The 16,282-nt window shown below is 34.7% G+C and overlaps 1 protein-coding gene across 1 annotated transcript in view; it reads left to right on the top strand.

The window, feature by feature from the left end:
- The window catches only part of LOC118190391 (LHFPL tetraspan subfamily member 6 protein-like), a 513,573-nt gene that overhangs the window by 389,930 nt on the left and 107,361 nt on the right, over positions 1-16,282 (top strand). The window contains exon 2 of the mRNA XM_085816028.1: positions 15,103-15,201. Within this exon, the coding sequence (XP_085672154.1) occupies positions 15,103-15,201 (99 nt within the window). The remainder of the gene's footprint in view (positions 1-15,102; positions 15,202-16,282) is intronic.

Genomic DNA, 16,282 nt, shown 5'->3' with positions numbered 1-16,282 from the left:
AGCTTCGATTGTGACTATCTCTCTAGGTATAAATCACTCTGAAAGTCACCATAAAATCGGACAACAATCATGAAATAATTATATTAAGTAATTCTTACTTAAATCAAGTCCTCTACGCTGATCTACATAAGATCAAAATTGTCTCGAATTTTGGCCTGGCTGTTCACCGAGATTTCAATGAATAAAATAATTTTGGCGTCCATTTTTTTCAAGGAATCTGTTAATGTGCTTCAAGATTCGATTTTTTGATAGAGAAATAAACTCATTTCTAGACGCATTATACAAATATTTTAGTTTTCATTGTTTGGTGGTTTTTCATTTTTTCAGATACTTGTGTGCTATTTTCTTGTGACACTTGAACCCACGGCAATATGGCTTTTTAATTCCTCATATTAATTGTGTAAAATTACTTATAAAAGTAAAAAGTTGGTTAATACAAGTATGCTAATAAAAGTTGCAGTTGCTGATATATAACAAGAAATACAGCATAAAAAAAGATGAAGAAGAAATTACTATTTGGTGATTCAGATTGAATGAAAACTGAATTTTGTTATAATAGTCTCATTTCCCTCGAAAAAACATAACTGTACTGAACATTGAGGTCGATGGTTTTTAATCGTTACAGTCGTCATAAAAATAATATTTTGTTTCGAAATTGACATAAAATGATGTATACTTTGTTAGATTCATTTAAAATTGAAATATACTTGGCTAATTAATTATAGAAAAGCTGTCTGTGACTATTCTGTTCTGTGTTATAGTTTTCCTTAATGGGTGTATTGATTTAAACATCATTGAAGTACAGTACAACTCCACTTATCCGAACTCGACTATCCGAATCGCTGATTATCCGAATCGCTTTCAGAATTTAAGAAAAAAATTAAGAGGGAAACGTAGTTTTGAGCAGTTAACGATTTCATACATTAAAAGGAGCAAACCTACACTTTTAAACTTCGTGTCTCCGCATGGAAGATGGAAGTTTTTCAAGAAAATCAATGAAGGCAGCAACAAAAATTTAGAAGATATCGTTTTCAAGTGGTTTTTGCTGCAATGTTCTACGGGAAACCCAATCTCGGGTCGGATTCTTTGTGAAAATCTTTGTGATCTGAGCTGAGAATCTTAGTTATTCATCCTTTAAAACAAGTAACGGCTGGCTAAGAAATTTCAACTGCAGGCATGGTGTCCGTCAAACAGCTTACTTTGACCGAGATGTTTCAGCACTTGTAAGTACTATACAGTACGCTATATAACATGTACGTAAAAGTGTTGCCTTTTCATTTTAGTTAATTAAAACCTCTTTTTCTTTAAAAATAGTTTTTTCTCCCATTTTCAACATACAGTACATATAGTAATTAATTAACATGTACTTAGATCCTTTCTTTGGAAAAAAATCCAATTATCTGAATTTTTGATTATCCGAATGGGCTCCGGTCACAGTTGATTCGGATAATTGTAGCTCTACCGTACTTTCAAATTGCAAAGCACCTCGAAATCATCCCTGTAGAGATTATGACACCAGAATAGTTGGATATCGCTGATAGCAAATTCCTGTTCGAAGTGAAAACATGAAAGTATTACAAATTTAAACCCAAGGTTTCGTGAAATCTAGAAAACGTTTTCAGTTAAATCATAATGCCAATTAAACGAGTTTCCAATTCGCCTTATTTCCTTTTATCCTTCGACTGCACACGCTTTCTTCAAACCTGCGAAAAACCGTTGCGTTGAAATTTGCAAAGACTAATAACAGGAGAATTTCACTAATGCTTGGCTTCTCGAATTTAAATATGCTTCCGCATAGTGTAATGAGGTCAATGACTGCAGGATTTTATCATGTGTATAGATATCTCATGCAAATTATTAATGTTTTATTGCGTACTAACCTTGCCTACAAAATCTGAATTCTATTTTCGTCTGTTTTGGGGTATGAAATACACTTCATTTGATCATGTTAAAGGCTGTTGAGAGGGGTTAGAGAGGAATGTAATTAACATTTTCATCCGTTCTAGATTGCCTTATCTTGGTTTCTATGAAACGAAAATTGGAATAACATTTGCTGCAGAAATTCAAATATTAAGCTATAACGATTTCCCATGCTTATAGAAATTGTAAGGAATTATTTTCTTCCTTAGGACATCTCTTCGAGGTGTAATTTTGGGGGGGGGGGGTGTCAAGCTGATAATTGGGAGATACGGGGCTCGAATACTGCAGAGGGTATTCTTGATTTTTCCTCTTTCTTTCTTTGAACAGCGAAAGAGTTTCTAACTGTGAAATCCGAACAAAAATGAAGTGATCGATAGTTCGTCAGCAGATGGATTTTCCGACTGGGCCGTCTTCTCCCAAGTCACCCTTTAAGTTGAGGGAGAATGTTGGGAATTTTCTCCTTCCTTACCTCATACATCGTATTGTAATTGTCAGCGTATCCAACCAGCCATCGGAAGGTCCGGAGTTCGAATCCCGGAAAGCGCATTGTTGATTTTGCATACTTTCTGCTACGAAATACAACTACTGACTCGTAAAATATCATAGCATATTAAGGGGACTCATACACCTTAAAACACATATGATCTTCGAATATATGACTTTTGCAAGAATTGGTATAACTTATTTATTATAAAAGCAATTACTTCTAACGTCTTACAGCTGACTACATAATATAGCTGCTTTCTGAAATAGTAATCAGAAAGTTTGTGTTGCCACAAATATTTTGACAATTTAATCCGCTTTGTGACAAAAGTTTTCGTCATGTTTCCATCTTGCGCGCACAGTTTAAAACATTCTGTGGCATAATTTAATTCCATATTTATTAATATATAGCTTTTATAATATTTGGAAACTACCGTGGACCAAAAATTCTTAGAATTTCATGTTAAATTATTATTTTATTTGCAGTTGAGTTTATAAAAAGTATTTTATTAAAAAATCTGTAATGTTTTTGTTCATAAAATTTTTTAATAATAAAATATTCATCAGATTTTGGGTTCAGTTCGAAAATATTGCCCATATAAAGAACTCCATTAAATTTCAAGTATGTTCCATTAGCCATTTTTAAAATACCATGCGCACAAGGTGGAAACATGACGAAAATTTTGTCACAAAGCGGATTAAATGACAAAAATATTTGTGGCAACACAAACTTTCTGGTTACTAGTTTCCAAAGCAGCTATAATATGTAGTCAGCTGTAAAACGTTGGAAGAAATTGCTTTTAAAATAAATAAAATATCTCAATTCTTGCAACAGTCACATATTCGAAGATCATAAGGGGTTTAAGGTGTATGAGCCCTTTTAAGCTTCCGGACTGGGACGTCCATTCGCTTTGCCATAAAGTATTCAGTGTCTTAAAGTCGAAGCATGTTTTTAGAGATGTCACAAAAAGATCTGCAGTTCGTTACTTGCCAGCAGAAACTACGTGTTAGCGTTACATTTAAACAGTTCATTTTGCTGTATTAGTAATAGGTTAGTTTTATTTCACTTCACGTAACTCACCTAATAAGAACTAGATATACCTATCTATTCATCAAGCCCTATTCGCCTAAAAATGAAAGCATTGTAATGCAACAATTTCCGAACGATCAGCTCTACTATATTCACGTAATCAAGGACTGTAATGAGTTTACTCAACCATTTGTTTATCCTCTTATGTTTAAATGTAACAACTATAATAGCTAACTCCAGTGTTCTTTAGGAGAAAGAGCATACAGTCACTTTCAATCTTTCGATCAAAGACTTTACGACCATCCCCCCGAACCCTTTCGAGTACCCACGCGCCCCGGTTTAGTCTCATCCAACATACTTTTCCACCGAACCTTATGCGACTTCATGGGAGTGTCGCAATCTAACTGATTAATGAACTGGGACAACAGCTGCTCGATTTTGTAGTAGAGTCTCTATTGGTGCTCCACGCACTCTTTCGTGTTACCTATTCGGAGTGTTAACAATAGATGGCGCCACCGCCACAACTTATTCTGAAAACTTAACGGAATGGTGCAAAACATTTAACTCCTTCACACCGAAGTATCCCGAAACGCCCGTGCATTGAGACATCGGAGGTCTCTCGAATGCCTGCATCCATTTTCTGCCTGGTGCTTTTCCCCATCACATTAGTGTATGGCTAGCTCACATTAGTGTATGGAATGAAAACTAGCTCTCTTAGATGAATGCATGTTGTCTCTCCTTTGTTTATCGTCAGCGTTCAGCTACTGATGCTCGCGGTTGAATCCTGTCCTAAATGGAAACTGCACACAGTGGCTAAAACCGCACAAAGATCCCCAAGTTAGGAGTAATCGCTTCACTTAAGTGGTTTTTTGTTAACGCTGTAGCATTCTACTTGGCATGGGAAGAAGTAAATTGATTCGAACAAAAATCCCTCTACACGGGCGTTTCAGATGTTTGAAAGGGACAGATTTTGGCCTCTGCCTATGGGAAAGAGTTAAGTTGCTATTAGATCTGGGAACAAGTATCTGCAGCATCTTACCAAACGGAACATTTTGGAGAACACATCTTTGCTTTCAGAAATTTTACGTAGTTAGATTATGTAAGTTAAGTCCTGTACTCCTTACTCCTTTTCTGATTTGTGGATTTATGCATCGAAGGCAGATTTACTGCCTGTCGACGCAAAAAGTAGGAGACAGAAACCTACTATTCAAATTTGTTCCGTGAAAACACTTTTTAGGAGGTACAATCTCTTAAAAACGCATTTGTCAGTGTATGGTAGTGTGGCATGCTATAATTAAATTGCTTTTATGAAAGTAAAAGTGCTAAGCAATATATTCTCCATCGATCAAATTTAGTTGTACCGAACTATGCTTTTTGCAATACATGTATGCGTAATTCAAATTCAGAATGTTTATAAAAATCTCAAATTTATTAATGTTTGTTTGCGGATATTCAAGTTCCCTACAAAGGATCAGCTTTAAATAAATATAATTGAGATTCGAAAACATTTTCAGAATAAACATTCTAACAGAAATAGCAAATATTATCGGAGAAATATACTGTTTTTTTTTTTTTTTTTCTCCTGTCTGTATATTTTTTTAGCTCAGGCTTAAAATGAATCAGAAACGAATTCGACTTAGGTAATTTGAAGCAGAAGCCCAATTTACTACGCAATTTCTAGAAACGTGCAAACCTTAAAATGTTTAATGTGATAAAGATTACTCTGCTATGAAAATCCATTTTTACTACATTTATATTACACGCGTCAACATTATGAAGAGATACTCGCCGCAGTTATTAAATGTGTTGCTTTCACTGTTCTTATTGAAATATCCAATTTAACTTTGAGTTAATAAAATTGTCTTGCTTATATTTTGATTTTTTCTAGAAAACGACACATACGTCATTTTTAAAGCAAAGGTTATTCCACTGGTGAATCACAGAACATATATTTGTTCCGCCCAGACGGTATAGTGGTTAAGGGAGCCTACTGCGATATCGAAAGGCCCGGGTTCGAATCCCGGAGAAGTAAAAGTATTGTGTCTGTGCGGCATGAGGGCACTCTTAACTATGCGGCAAGACGAAAGAAGAAGCATACAGAGGAAGAGCAGTTAGAAGCTTTGCAGCAGTGGCTATAATATATAGTACTTGAAACATAGTTTATTCATCATATTTATGGTATAAAACAATGTTGTTGGAAACTGTTACTCAGCATAAAATGAAACAACTGAAGCATTTTTATAATATTGTCTATGAATGAAACTTCTTATTCCTCGACAGCAATGTTCTCTGGTGTTTCTGGTCTTTGTATACAATGAACAGGATTTTATGGATAACTGAAGACAATAATACCTCTACGAAATGTTAATAAAGTAAAGCTAAACATTATTAAGAAATACATATGCATTGCGTTTTTAAAATCAAGCATTTTATTACACTGATAAACAGTTTGAGAGTTAAAATGTGAAAGAAAACTTATGGGAATTAAATTTACGGAATTTCTGCATGAATATTTCCGGATGATTAATCCTGTAGTAGCGTGACTAAACCCTCACGGCAAAAATGGGAAAGCTACTTTTCTAATATCATAATCATAATCATAATCAATCAGAGAAGCAGAAGCATACATAATCATTTAATTTCTTTTACATTTCATATTTATTCCAGTTAGTATTCCATGATATCAAGTATGATGTTTAATCTACGATAGAAAGGGAAACACGTTTATAAAATCTTTAGTCCATAAAAATAAACAGCAATAATAAAAGAAATGATAAGTGTTTCAAAATCTGTATTCAAAGCAGGCACGAAACATCAGATTCTTTTGAAAGCCAAGAGAGCACAAACATCTCCACTTGACGCACGCTGAAAACTAATTGAAAATGTAGCAACGCTGTTACAAGGTTACAAAATGGCAACAACAAATGCGCGGTCGGACGGCTAGAACAATTCTGCAGCTCATGAATAACAATGGATGGAGGAACACGAGCAAGAAAAAGCTTTCCTTGCTCTTAATGTGTGCCTGCTCGAGTAACAGCCACTTGGGAGGAACAAGAAGATTCTGAAAGGAGAAACAATACTGACGCCGGGAGCGACGACACTGTTCCGAGGAGGAAAGCAAGGCACCGTGAAGTGCTTCTTTTGTTGGATAGCACAGGCCGACCGTACGGTTACGTCAACCTTTCACTAGACACCGTTTTATCTTTTTTGTTGGCAATGAAAAAAATTGAAACCAACAAACTTGGAATGGCTGCTTCCAGATACTTCCCTTCCGGAACTTTTAGCTTTAATCATCGCAAAACCTTTAAGGTATTTTTTACAATAACGTGTACACTACCTCCGGATGTACATTTTAAGCATTCCGAATAAATACCCTTACTTTAGATATGTGCAGCTTTTTTAAAGTGTTTCTTTCCGAGTGACTTGCGAATTCATAGATAACGAAAATGCTTCAATAATTAGTTAAATTATGGTGCTAGAAGAAGTTTTTAGCCCAGAAGGGCTATTAATTTCGTTTTGGCATTTTGCGTCGAAAATGTAAATGTCCGTTGCACTTTTCAAAAAACCACCAAATGTTGTCGCCCTGTGTTATACGTAAAGAAATTAAATAATGTAGAATGTGCATAAATGTATGTATGTTTCTCGCACTGGGATAAAACAACGGTACCTAGAGCCATCAGTTTTGAATAACGTACTCCTCCACCGAATATGGGCATCTGGAAGGCCTAAATTGGAATTTATTTATTATCGATTTCATATTTCGTAGCACTTAAAGGAATTTTTGATTAACAAACTCGACGATTTCAAAGCGAGCAATGGCAACACTGTACGGGGAAAAAAATTTAATGTTCAGCGCGCGAGATTGTAACGGAAATTCTGAAGATATGCTCTTTTTAAATTATTTTGTGATATTGCTGTTGAATTGAATTTTATGGTTTAAGGGCGAAGAACATGATATTTAATAAATAAAGTTAATACACAAAACGCCCCTTTGTGCGTAATGTAAAATCTGAAAGCTTTCAGATTTTCATATATTTATTTATTTATTATTTTCGCGATTCGCGAGCCTCTGAAAATGTATACTTGATGAATCCGGGAACAGTTTAATACAAAATATCTTGAAGAAAACAGCATTGCTAAGAAGTGCCATGATAAAGCATTGATGTTATTTGAAACTTCCTGCATTGTTGGATTTGGAAATAATATATGATTTTGCCCAGTCGTGGTTTAGTCCATTTTGTGAACAGCTGTGTTTGTGCAGCTATGTTGATAAGAGTAATTGCAAATTAAGCAGAAGGAAATTAGCTTTACAATTAGCCAAAATCTGAAAATCGATGTATTTATTATATTTTTCCCGAGAATTTAAGAAATATAGTATTTATTTCACAAAATATTTCGCAGAAGTTTGACCTAGTTAAGCGTGTTCTCTTTGCTTTTTCCCAAAATGTAACACAAATGTATATCAAAAGATACGACGAGATGTAAGGGAATACACTCAGATCCGTCTCCCGGGGTGTTCACCAAAACATTTAAAACGGAGCTTCCTTTTTCCCTCAGGTGTATTACGGTTGCAAACCGTGATACACATAGGGCAACATTCTCAGTCATGGAGTGGCTAATGGGATTTTTGCATATAATGACGCAAATGGGTTGGTTCTTCTTCTCATTAGAGGATTTTCAGCCAAAACAATCTCGCTGAAACTGATGTACGCGGGGCATTTTGCAGTTGAGGCGAAAATATTTTGTTCGAGCTGTCTGGCGTAGGTTTTCAGCAAAGAAATTCCTATTAGTCAACCAATCACATATTTCTGAAGCGAAGATTCGGTATGTTTCTTTTGACGTTCAGTGGAATTAGCTTATATATGTGATACCCGTTTGAATATCCAATGAATTTTGACCATTGCCGATGAATACATTACTTTGCAGGTGTCGTTCATTTAAAACAACATATGTAATAATAAAATTATTTTGTTATCTATATCTGATTTGAAAATCAAGTAGTTCCTTACATGTGATTTGAAAATTAGGTGCTGAGCTTCGGTTAAAATACTATTCGCTGATAATCTGTCAACTTTAAATCAAAGTATTTTTCTCATAAAAGGAAATCTATAAAGAAGGAGTACTGGGATATATTCCAAGTTTTAGTTAGACGTTTAATGCTAAAAGTAAATATAAACATTCGCTCAGAATAGTATATCTTAATACATGTGTAACGTGTTTCTTTTGTAAGTTTACAAGAGATTGATTTATAAGGTATTTTCTCCCTCCTTTCCGCATGCCTTCGTGGTGTAAGTGGAAGCATACTTGACGCATCCGAGAGGTCCAGGGTTCGAGTCCCGGCGAAAGCATTTCACATTTTTCACGTCTCCTGTTTCAAAGTAATGTAGCGCCCGAACTAAAAGGTTGCGGGCGATAATTCGTCACTACGAGGATTTGGCGATGGTGGTCCTCTCATCCCCAATCGCCCTTTTAAATTGCGGAGGTGTATATAAGATATTTTCTCTCTGCTTTCCGCACGCCTTCGTGGTATAATTGGAAGCATACCCGACGAGTATTCGAGAAGTCTAAAGTTCGAGTCCCGGCGAGGGGATTGCGTTTTTTTCACGTCTCCTGCTTCAAAATAACATAATGATTCTCTACATTGACTTGCGTTTTGTAGGGAGAGTAGATGATTTTGTAGGGAGAGTAGTAGTTTTGATGGAGAGTAGATGCTTCTAAAGTTGAGAGAATCACGGGAGAAATTAATTAAATCTGCACTTGTTTAATTAATTTCAAAATTCATCATTCAATTGATCAGTACAAGCTGTGCATAAAAATTCTCCTTTTGCATTTAAAACTACTCTCGGTAGTTCATGTACTTGCGAAGAAATCTTAAATGTTAACAGTGTTAACTTTTGATTTCAGCTTTATTAAAAATGTCGAGTAAGGTTAATTAAGCTTCCATGCATTTAAAGCACCCTTTTTCAGTATCAAACGAGAATAAAATTTAAAACTGCAGAGCTTGAACGCGATAAAATAATGAGGCGTTCAACATATTATCCACTTACTCGACCCGGGGATTAGTTTTTCCAAGACCTTTAAGAATATCGAAATTACAAGACTGGAATATAGCTTGAGTATAATATGGTATTGTCTGCCAAACAATTAATTTTAGCGATACAATGGCAGCTGTGCGCCAAGTTGTAATAGGGTATAATTTTCAGAGAAGATTAATAGAAATATGTTGCTTCTTAAATCATAAATCACAAAAGAATTTTGAAATTAGGAATTTCATTCAATTTAATATAAAATTTTGTTGCATCTAAAATGTTGTTTTCATATTATGAAATTTAGCTGGAATAATTATTTGACGCCATTCCCCGCTATAGTGCTTCCTTAAAAGCTAAATCTTTCTAACGCTTTTTAAATTTCACCCAAGAGTTTCTTATTTTTTAATTTTCTGGGAGCTTTTATATTTAAGATTTTTTCATTGCTTCTGTGGCGTTGACTAATGATCAGAATAAATTCTGAATGAAAGTTTTTTGCTGAAATTTTCTAGTATTAGAGTGAGGGTTCATTGATTATGGCTTAACTCATGGGAGTACTTGCATTAAAAAGAGGTGTTTTTTGTTGAGGATTTTCTTCAGAAAACTACTTATGTTTAAAACTTTTACTTGAGTTTCTCACTAAGAATTTCTTATGCAGTAATTTATTATTTTATTGAATATTAATTAATTGAACAGAAAATAAATTTGGACTTTGCTGTGTGAACTTGAATTTTGTCTTTTAATCTCAGTTATGTCTTTTCGTTTCATGTGGAAATAAAAATTAAATTCTTAAAGCTAACTGAATTTCACATTAGGTTTTAAGGTTAGTAAGTTCTAAGCACTGGCCCCCAGACCACCTAGCAGGCGAAACCTGCCATATGGCTATGAGGGGACAGGCCAAACTACAAAGGCATAACACACACACACACACACACACACACACACAAAAAAAAAAAAAAAAAAAAAAAAAAAAGTAGATACCTACATTCTAAGCGCTCTCTGTGAACTAGTATATAAATGCGTCGTTTCCATTTCTGTCTTTTTTCTGAAATTTAAAATCTTTATAAGTTTTACTTTCAGTTAGTTATTATTATTCAAATCTTCTTTATATTATCAAAATTCATCTTAAATTTATAAGTTACCTCAATTATTTCTGTTTTCAGTATGATTTTCTGCTTTGTTATATCTCGATACCAATATTCTTCTTATTGGTATTTTCTCCCCCCTTCTATCATGCCTTCGTGGTGTAAGGGTCAGCACACTCGGCGCGTATTCGAGAGATCCAGTTCGAGTCCCGGCGAAGGCAGTGCTCATTTTTCACTTCACCAGGATCAGATTAACTAATGACGCTACAGTGGCTCTCCAACTAAAAGAGGTGGAGGATGATGATTCTTCAACACCAGAATTTGGCGATTAAGTTTCCTAATCCCCAGAAAGGGGAAGTATATAAGGTATTTCTTCCTCCTTCCAGCATGCCTTCGTGGTGTAACGGTTAATACACTCGGCGCGTATTCGAGAGGTTCAGGTACAAGTCTAGGCGAGGGCATTGCTCATTTTTCAGTTTTTCAGCATCAGATTAACCTAATGATTCTACAAGGGGGTAAAAGCAATATCTCTAATTGCTTGTTAAAAAATAGCACCGTATTAGATTTTAATGACATACTAGATACATGGTTACTCGTTTGAAATATTTTCAGACACATTTCTTATTAAACTGTCATAGCTATAGCAAACCTAAGATTCAAGCAAAACTCGGAGATTGACCTTTAAGCTGACAAGGGTTGAAATTGTAAAGACTACTTTGTGTAGAAGTCCTGCAGTCTTATGTAAGCTAGTCTTTGAGCTTTTTAGTCCGTTTTTAAAAGTAACTGAATTCCTCATCGAAAGCAGTCGTCCAAAGAAATGGGAACCTCTTGCATATCTTAAATAGCAGCCTTCTTTAAAACGTAGAGGGAAAAAATGATGACTTCTGAGAAACGCAATTGGTTTTCGAAGTGATGCAAGAATTCTATAAGGAGTTGCATGTTGGGTACACTGCGCAAGAGGGTGGGAAGGACAGTTCTATATCTCCCGATCTACTGGGCCGATTGACGAAATTCAAATTGCGTTTTTCATGTCTCGAAAGCGCGACTTAAAATTGACACAAAATTGGACTTTTTTTGAAGTGACATGCTAATGGTTTTCCATATTTCGATTCTACGGCTCAAAGTATGTCTAAATACTAAATATTGTAAAATTTGGTGCGAAATTTACGGAGAAATTCAAAAATTTAACTTGGCGCATTTTTCTCAGTTTACTCCAAGAATAATTCGCTTGGCGAATTTTTTAATTTATAGCGACCTATTTCCCTTTCCTTTTTCTTTCAGTGCAGATGAGCCAAGAAAAAAGTCATCTTTCATATTTTCAAATAATTTTATTAAGTGTTTAAACAACATTTGGCGTTATTAGTGAGAAGCCGTTGGGATGCTTAGCTCGTGTTCATATACGTTAAAAAGAAGCAGACGTAACTTCCTCACTATAGCTGCAGCTATGGTCTTTTATAACAATCTTAGGCTCTATGCATAGCCCCTCTGTGTCAATCAAACGTTCAAAAATCATCTATACGCACGCTTTACTGTGAGAGAAAGTGGGATTACGAAAGGTATCGCTTATAACAAATATGCCAAATTTCGAAACGCGCCAATATGTAAATTCATGTGTATCTCAGAAAAATTTGAATAAAGAACTAATTTTTTGCAGGTGTGCCTCGAAAGACATCTACTTTAGGATAATGTTAAATTTTTTATAGGTTATATATAATTCAAAATTTTTTTCGAAAAATTTATAAAAATTATTAAAAAATACAAATTTTAAAAATAAATAACAAGAAAAGGGGGGGGGGTTATTTGGAATGAACCTAAATTTCGAAATGTGAAAGGAAGAATAAATTAAGTTTAATAAAAAAAGAGATATTAACAAACATATATCAAATTCAATTAACACCGAAGAGCTAAAATTTTGAGAGCTAATTTGTTTAGAAACTACTCGTGCGATTTTTTCAAAACTTGGCAGTTTGGCATAATTTGAGTCGTAAAATCGAAATATGGGGAAAAAAAGAAATAGGCATGCCATTTCAGAAAAAGTCCAATTTTTTGTTTAGTTTAAGTACCTATATTAGAATAATGCTATATATGAATCTAATACATATCCTAAGACGCGCTTTTGAGACATGAAAAACGCAGTTTGAATTTCGTCGATCAGACCAGTAGAACGGAAGATATAGTTCCGCGTTTTTTGCGTAGTGTACATAGGAAAATCCCTGCGGCAGTATTTATTATATGATCGAATCTAGATTACAAACAATCTTGCTGTTTGTCCTCTGCAGGACCTGTCTCCTATTTTAGCTGTTTGTCTTCTGCAGATCATGATTGCCACTGAATTCTGCAAAGCCCGCGTATAAGAACACAGACTTGTATTTCGAGAAGGAAGCAAGTAGTCTTTGCATACCTTTCGTAATCCCACTTTCTCTCACAGTAAAGCGTGCGTATAGATGATTTTTGAACGTTTGATTGACACAGAGGGGCTATGCATAGAGCCTAAGATTGTTATAAAAGACCATAGCTGCAGCTATAGTGAGGAAGTTACGTCTGCTTCTTTTTAACGTATATGAACACGAGCTAAGCATCCCAACGGCTTCTCACTAATTCCATTCGAAGACCGTACATAAATAAAAGCGGAATTCGTTTGAACCTCAATTCTGAATACGCATACAAGCGACCCTGAATATGTAATACAAGCGAGAAAAGTGCTTTGATACTTGGCAATATATTTGTCACGAACTTATAGCGTTTATAATTAGGCCATTGGGTGAAGCTGAATGTAATCAATGGCCATTCAGTTGTTGCACTGAGATGAGAATATCACGAATATCCTTTTGCGAATTATTCTGGGCGATCTTGAATTCAAGGATTCCTAATATACTGGAACGTTGCCAGCGCGAATAAGTGTATGTAAACTCACTAATCCTACAGATCAGCATATGCGAGAGAACATTTACTACAGTAACTGCCAGACATAGCAGTATCGTTTATCATCATTAAGCCCCACGTAGATCTGTTACCTAAGCTTGATTACGTGTAGGTAATGTAAAGCAGTTAATTAAATTGTCCTGCTATGTTAGACTGTACTGCGTTTAGGTATTCGAAGACATTACACTCATATCCATCAGTAGCTAGCAAATGTATTTCTAGGGTTTCAGATTTCAAAATGCAATCTTGAAACATGCTAGATGTATATTAATAATCAGCAGAGTTCATATTCTATTTTGTATGAGATCAAGTGTAAAAGCTTGACGTATTTCGAAATCTGTTTTTATTTTAATGGAATTCCGTCAAAATGATCATTTTGCTAATTGTCACTTGAAGGGAATTTGCATATCCCCTGCTTTATGCATTCAGTTTAGTTTTATAAGAAACAAAAAACATGATATTATGATTGAATTGTGTGTAATGCTTTTGCGAATTTTTTAATTGAACAGTTAAGAAATAACTCTCCAGTAATCTTCAGTTAGTAAAATGTTTGCTGTAATTAAGAAAAACAAAATTTCATGCTTTTATTTATAAACGTCGCAGAGAATGGATTTACTAATTCGGGAGAATTTTCTTAGGATACTGTCTCATGTTACAGATTTAAATCATTGTTCTTGACGATAAATTTGGGAGGTAGTTGCAAGACAAAAGCTGACGATTGTTTTGGGTTTAAAATTCGTTAATACATGGCTGTTAATTAATGTATGTCTTTCCGTTTTTTTTTTTGGAAATTCTTTATTAAGTGTATTTGTTTTATTCTTTATCGGCTAATCTTTAGAATATGCTAACAGGTAGTTTGGCGACATTTTAGTGAGGCGATAAAGGTTACTAGCTAGGACTTTAGCAATAATCTGAGAGGTACACAGTTCGAATCATTTTGTCTCAGAGAAATGAGAGATCATGAGACATGTAATGTGACATTTTCCGGAAAATTCCGATCGTGATTTTAGCTAATAAGCACTTAGAAACAATTTCGCTGCTAAAGTGCAGAATCGCCCACTTATTTGTTTGGCGCTTTTTACAAGAGTAAGAAGAATTGGATTTTTGTCAATTTTCTTTGACTTTTTAAGTGAAAATAGGTCGATGTGTACGTAGATAAAGTCAAGAGTGTGCTCAATGCCATTTTTGTGCAATTCTGGGATTTTTTTTTAAAAGTGAAAATAGGTTGACGTGTATGTGCAATTGTTAAAAACGCGGCAAGCAGTTTGGGATTCTGCACTTTCTCTCAATTTCTCACCTGATCTTCGTCATGATTAAGCATTTTTGTTCCATAAAAGTTGTAATATAAGCGTAATTCGGCTAGCAGATTGTTAGAAAAAATGTTGAGTTAAAAAAAAAAAAAAAGAAAGAAAAAAAAAAAAAAGAAAAAGAAAAAAAAACATGCCTTTACTTCGTGAAAACAAAATGGCGTCCAAAACAAAACTAGCAGGTTGCTGTAGCAGGGTTGGTCGCCAAATGTTTGCCAAAAAATCGCCAAGTTACCATAATGTTAAAGATTCACCTCTTTTTATCATCAAAGAATAGTATTTGCCTATATAATTTCACGTTGTGTTTATATTTACTCTTTTCCTTTTAGCTCTCTTGATATCCACCGGCTGTTGCATTTACCCCAATGGCTGGTCAAGTCGAGAAGTGAAGGATGTCTGTGGACCAGATTCTGACGCCTATAAGCTTGGTAAGTCGTTTTTTTACTCAGATTAAATCCTTACTGTCTCTCAACAGCCGTTACTTTTTTAAAAGGTCTTTATTTTTGAATTTGTAAGCTAATATTTTTAGTCCAGTGCGGGATACATATAAGCTTTTATGGTAAATAAATATTGCATTGAATTATGCAACATTTATTTTTACTTTGTAGTATCTTCTTGAAACCTTGTGTCATATGCGCAGTCTAAAACTGAAAAATTTAAGATAATATGTCGCATATATACTAATTTTACACTTAATAAAATCACATTTACGTAATTCAGTATATGTCAATATTTAATTTATCTTTCTTATTAAACAGGTATATACTTGTACTTTTCGTAAAATTCATGATCGAATTCTACGAGATCTTTTATTATGTATAACACGGTAATTTATATTGCTGAACGTTATTTATGACTGTCAGTGGCGTAGCTAGGGTGGGGCAAAGGGGGACATTTGTCCCCGGGCGCAGCATCCAGGGGGCGTCAAATAGATGGTACGAAATTTTAGAATGAAGTGTTTTCCATTCGTGGCACACAGAGAGGGGCGCAAAATCTTCAGATGTCCCCGGGCGCTGAAAACCCTAGCTACGCCTCTGATGACTGTACCAAGAAAACGGTGATAACAAAACTGTTCGGTATTTAATAGAATTATCTGAGTTTTCGTTTTAATGTATTGAGCATTGTGGGTAATATTGTGAAAGCAACATGAACCATACATAAAGGGTACATTAATTATATAAGTTTCAGTCTAGCTACTTCTGAAACAGCTTCACTGCCTGATGGTACGTCAATGTTAGGCACTTAACTGGACATATTGCCTTTATAAAATGACTATATTACATATGAATATCTACATATTGTGAATATAAAGCAAATAAAACTGACTTTATATCAAACGAATAATTTACATACTGAAAAGAAAAAGAGTGAGATTGTATTTTACTTGAATTTCGTTCAAGATTCCTTAGATATTATTGAAATGTGGGTAATTTATCCTTTCGTCTGTCTCAATAGAAATCTCAATTTTAACCTTTATACAGTTACAGAACTTCGCATAAATCGATTGCC

The sequence above is a fragment of the Stegodyphus dumicola genome, chromosome 4 (genome assembly GCF_044657685.1).
Source record: "Stegodyphus dumicola isolate Sdum_Otavi_A_Nest chromosome 4, ASM4465768v1".
Lineage (NCBI taxonomy): Eukaryota > Metazoa > Arthropoda > Arachnida > Araneae > Eresidae > Stegodyphus > Stegodyphus dumicola.
This window is presented reverse-complemented; position numbering and strand designations above follow the sequence as displayed.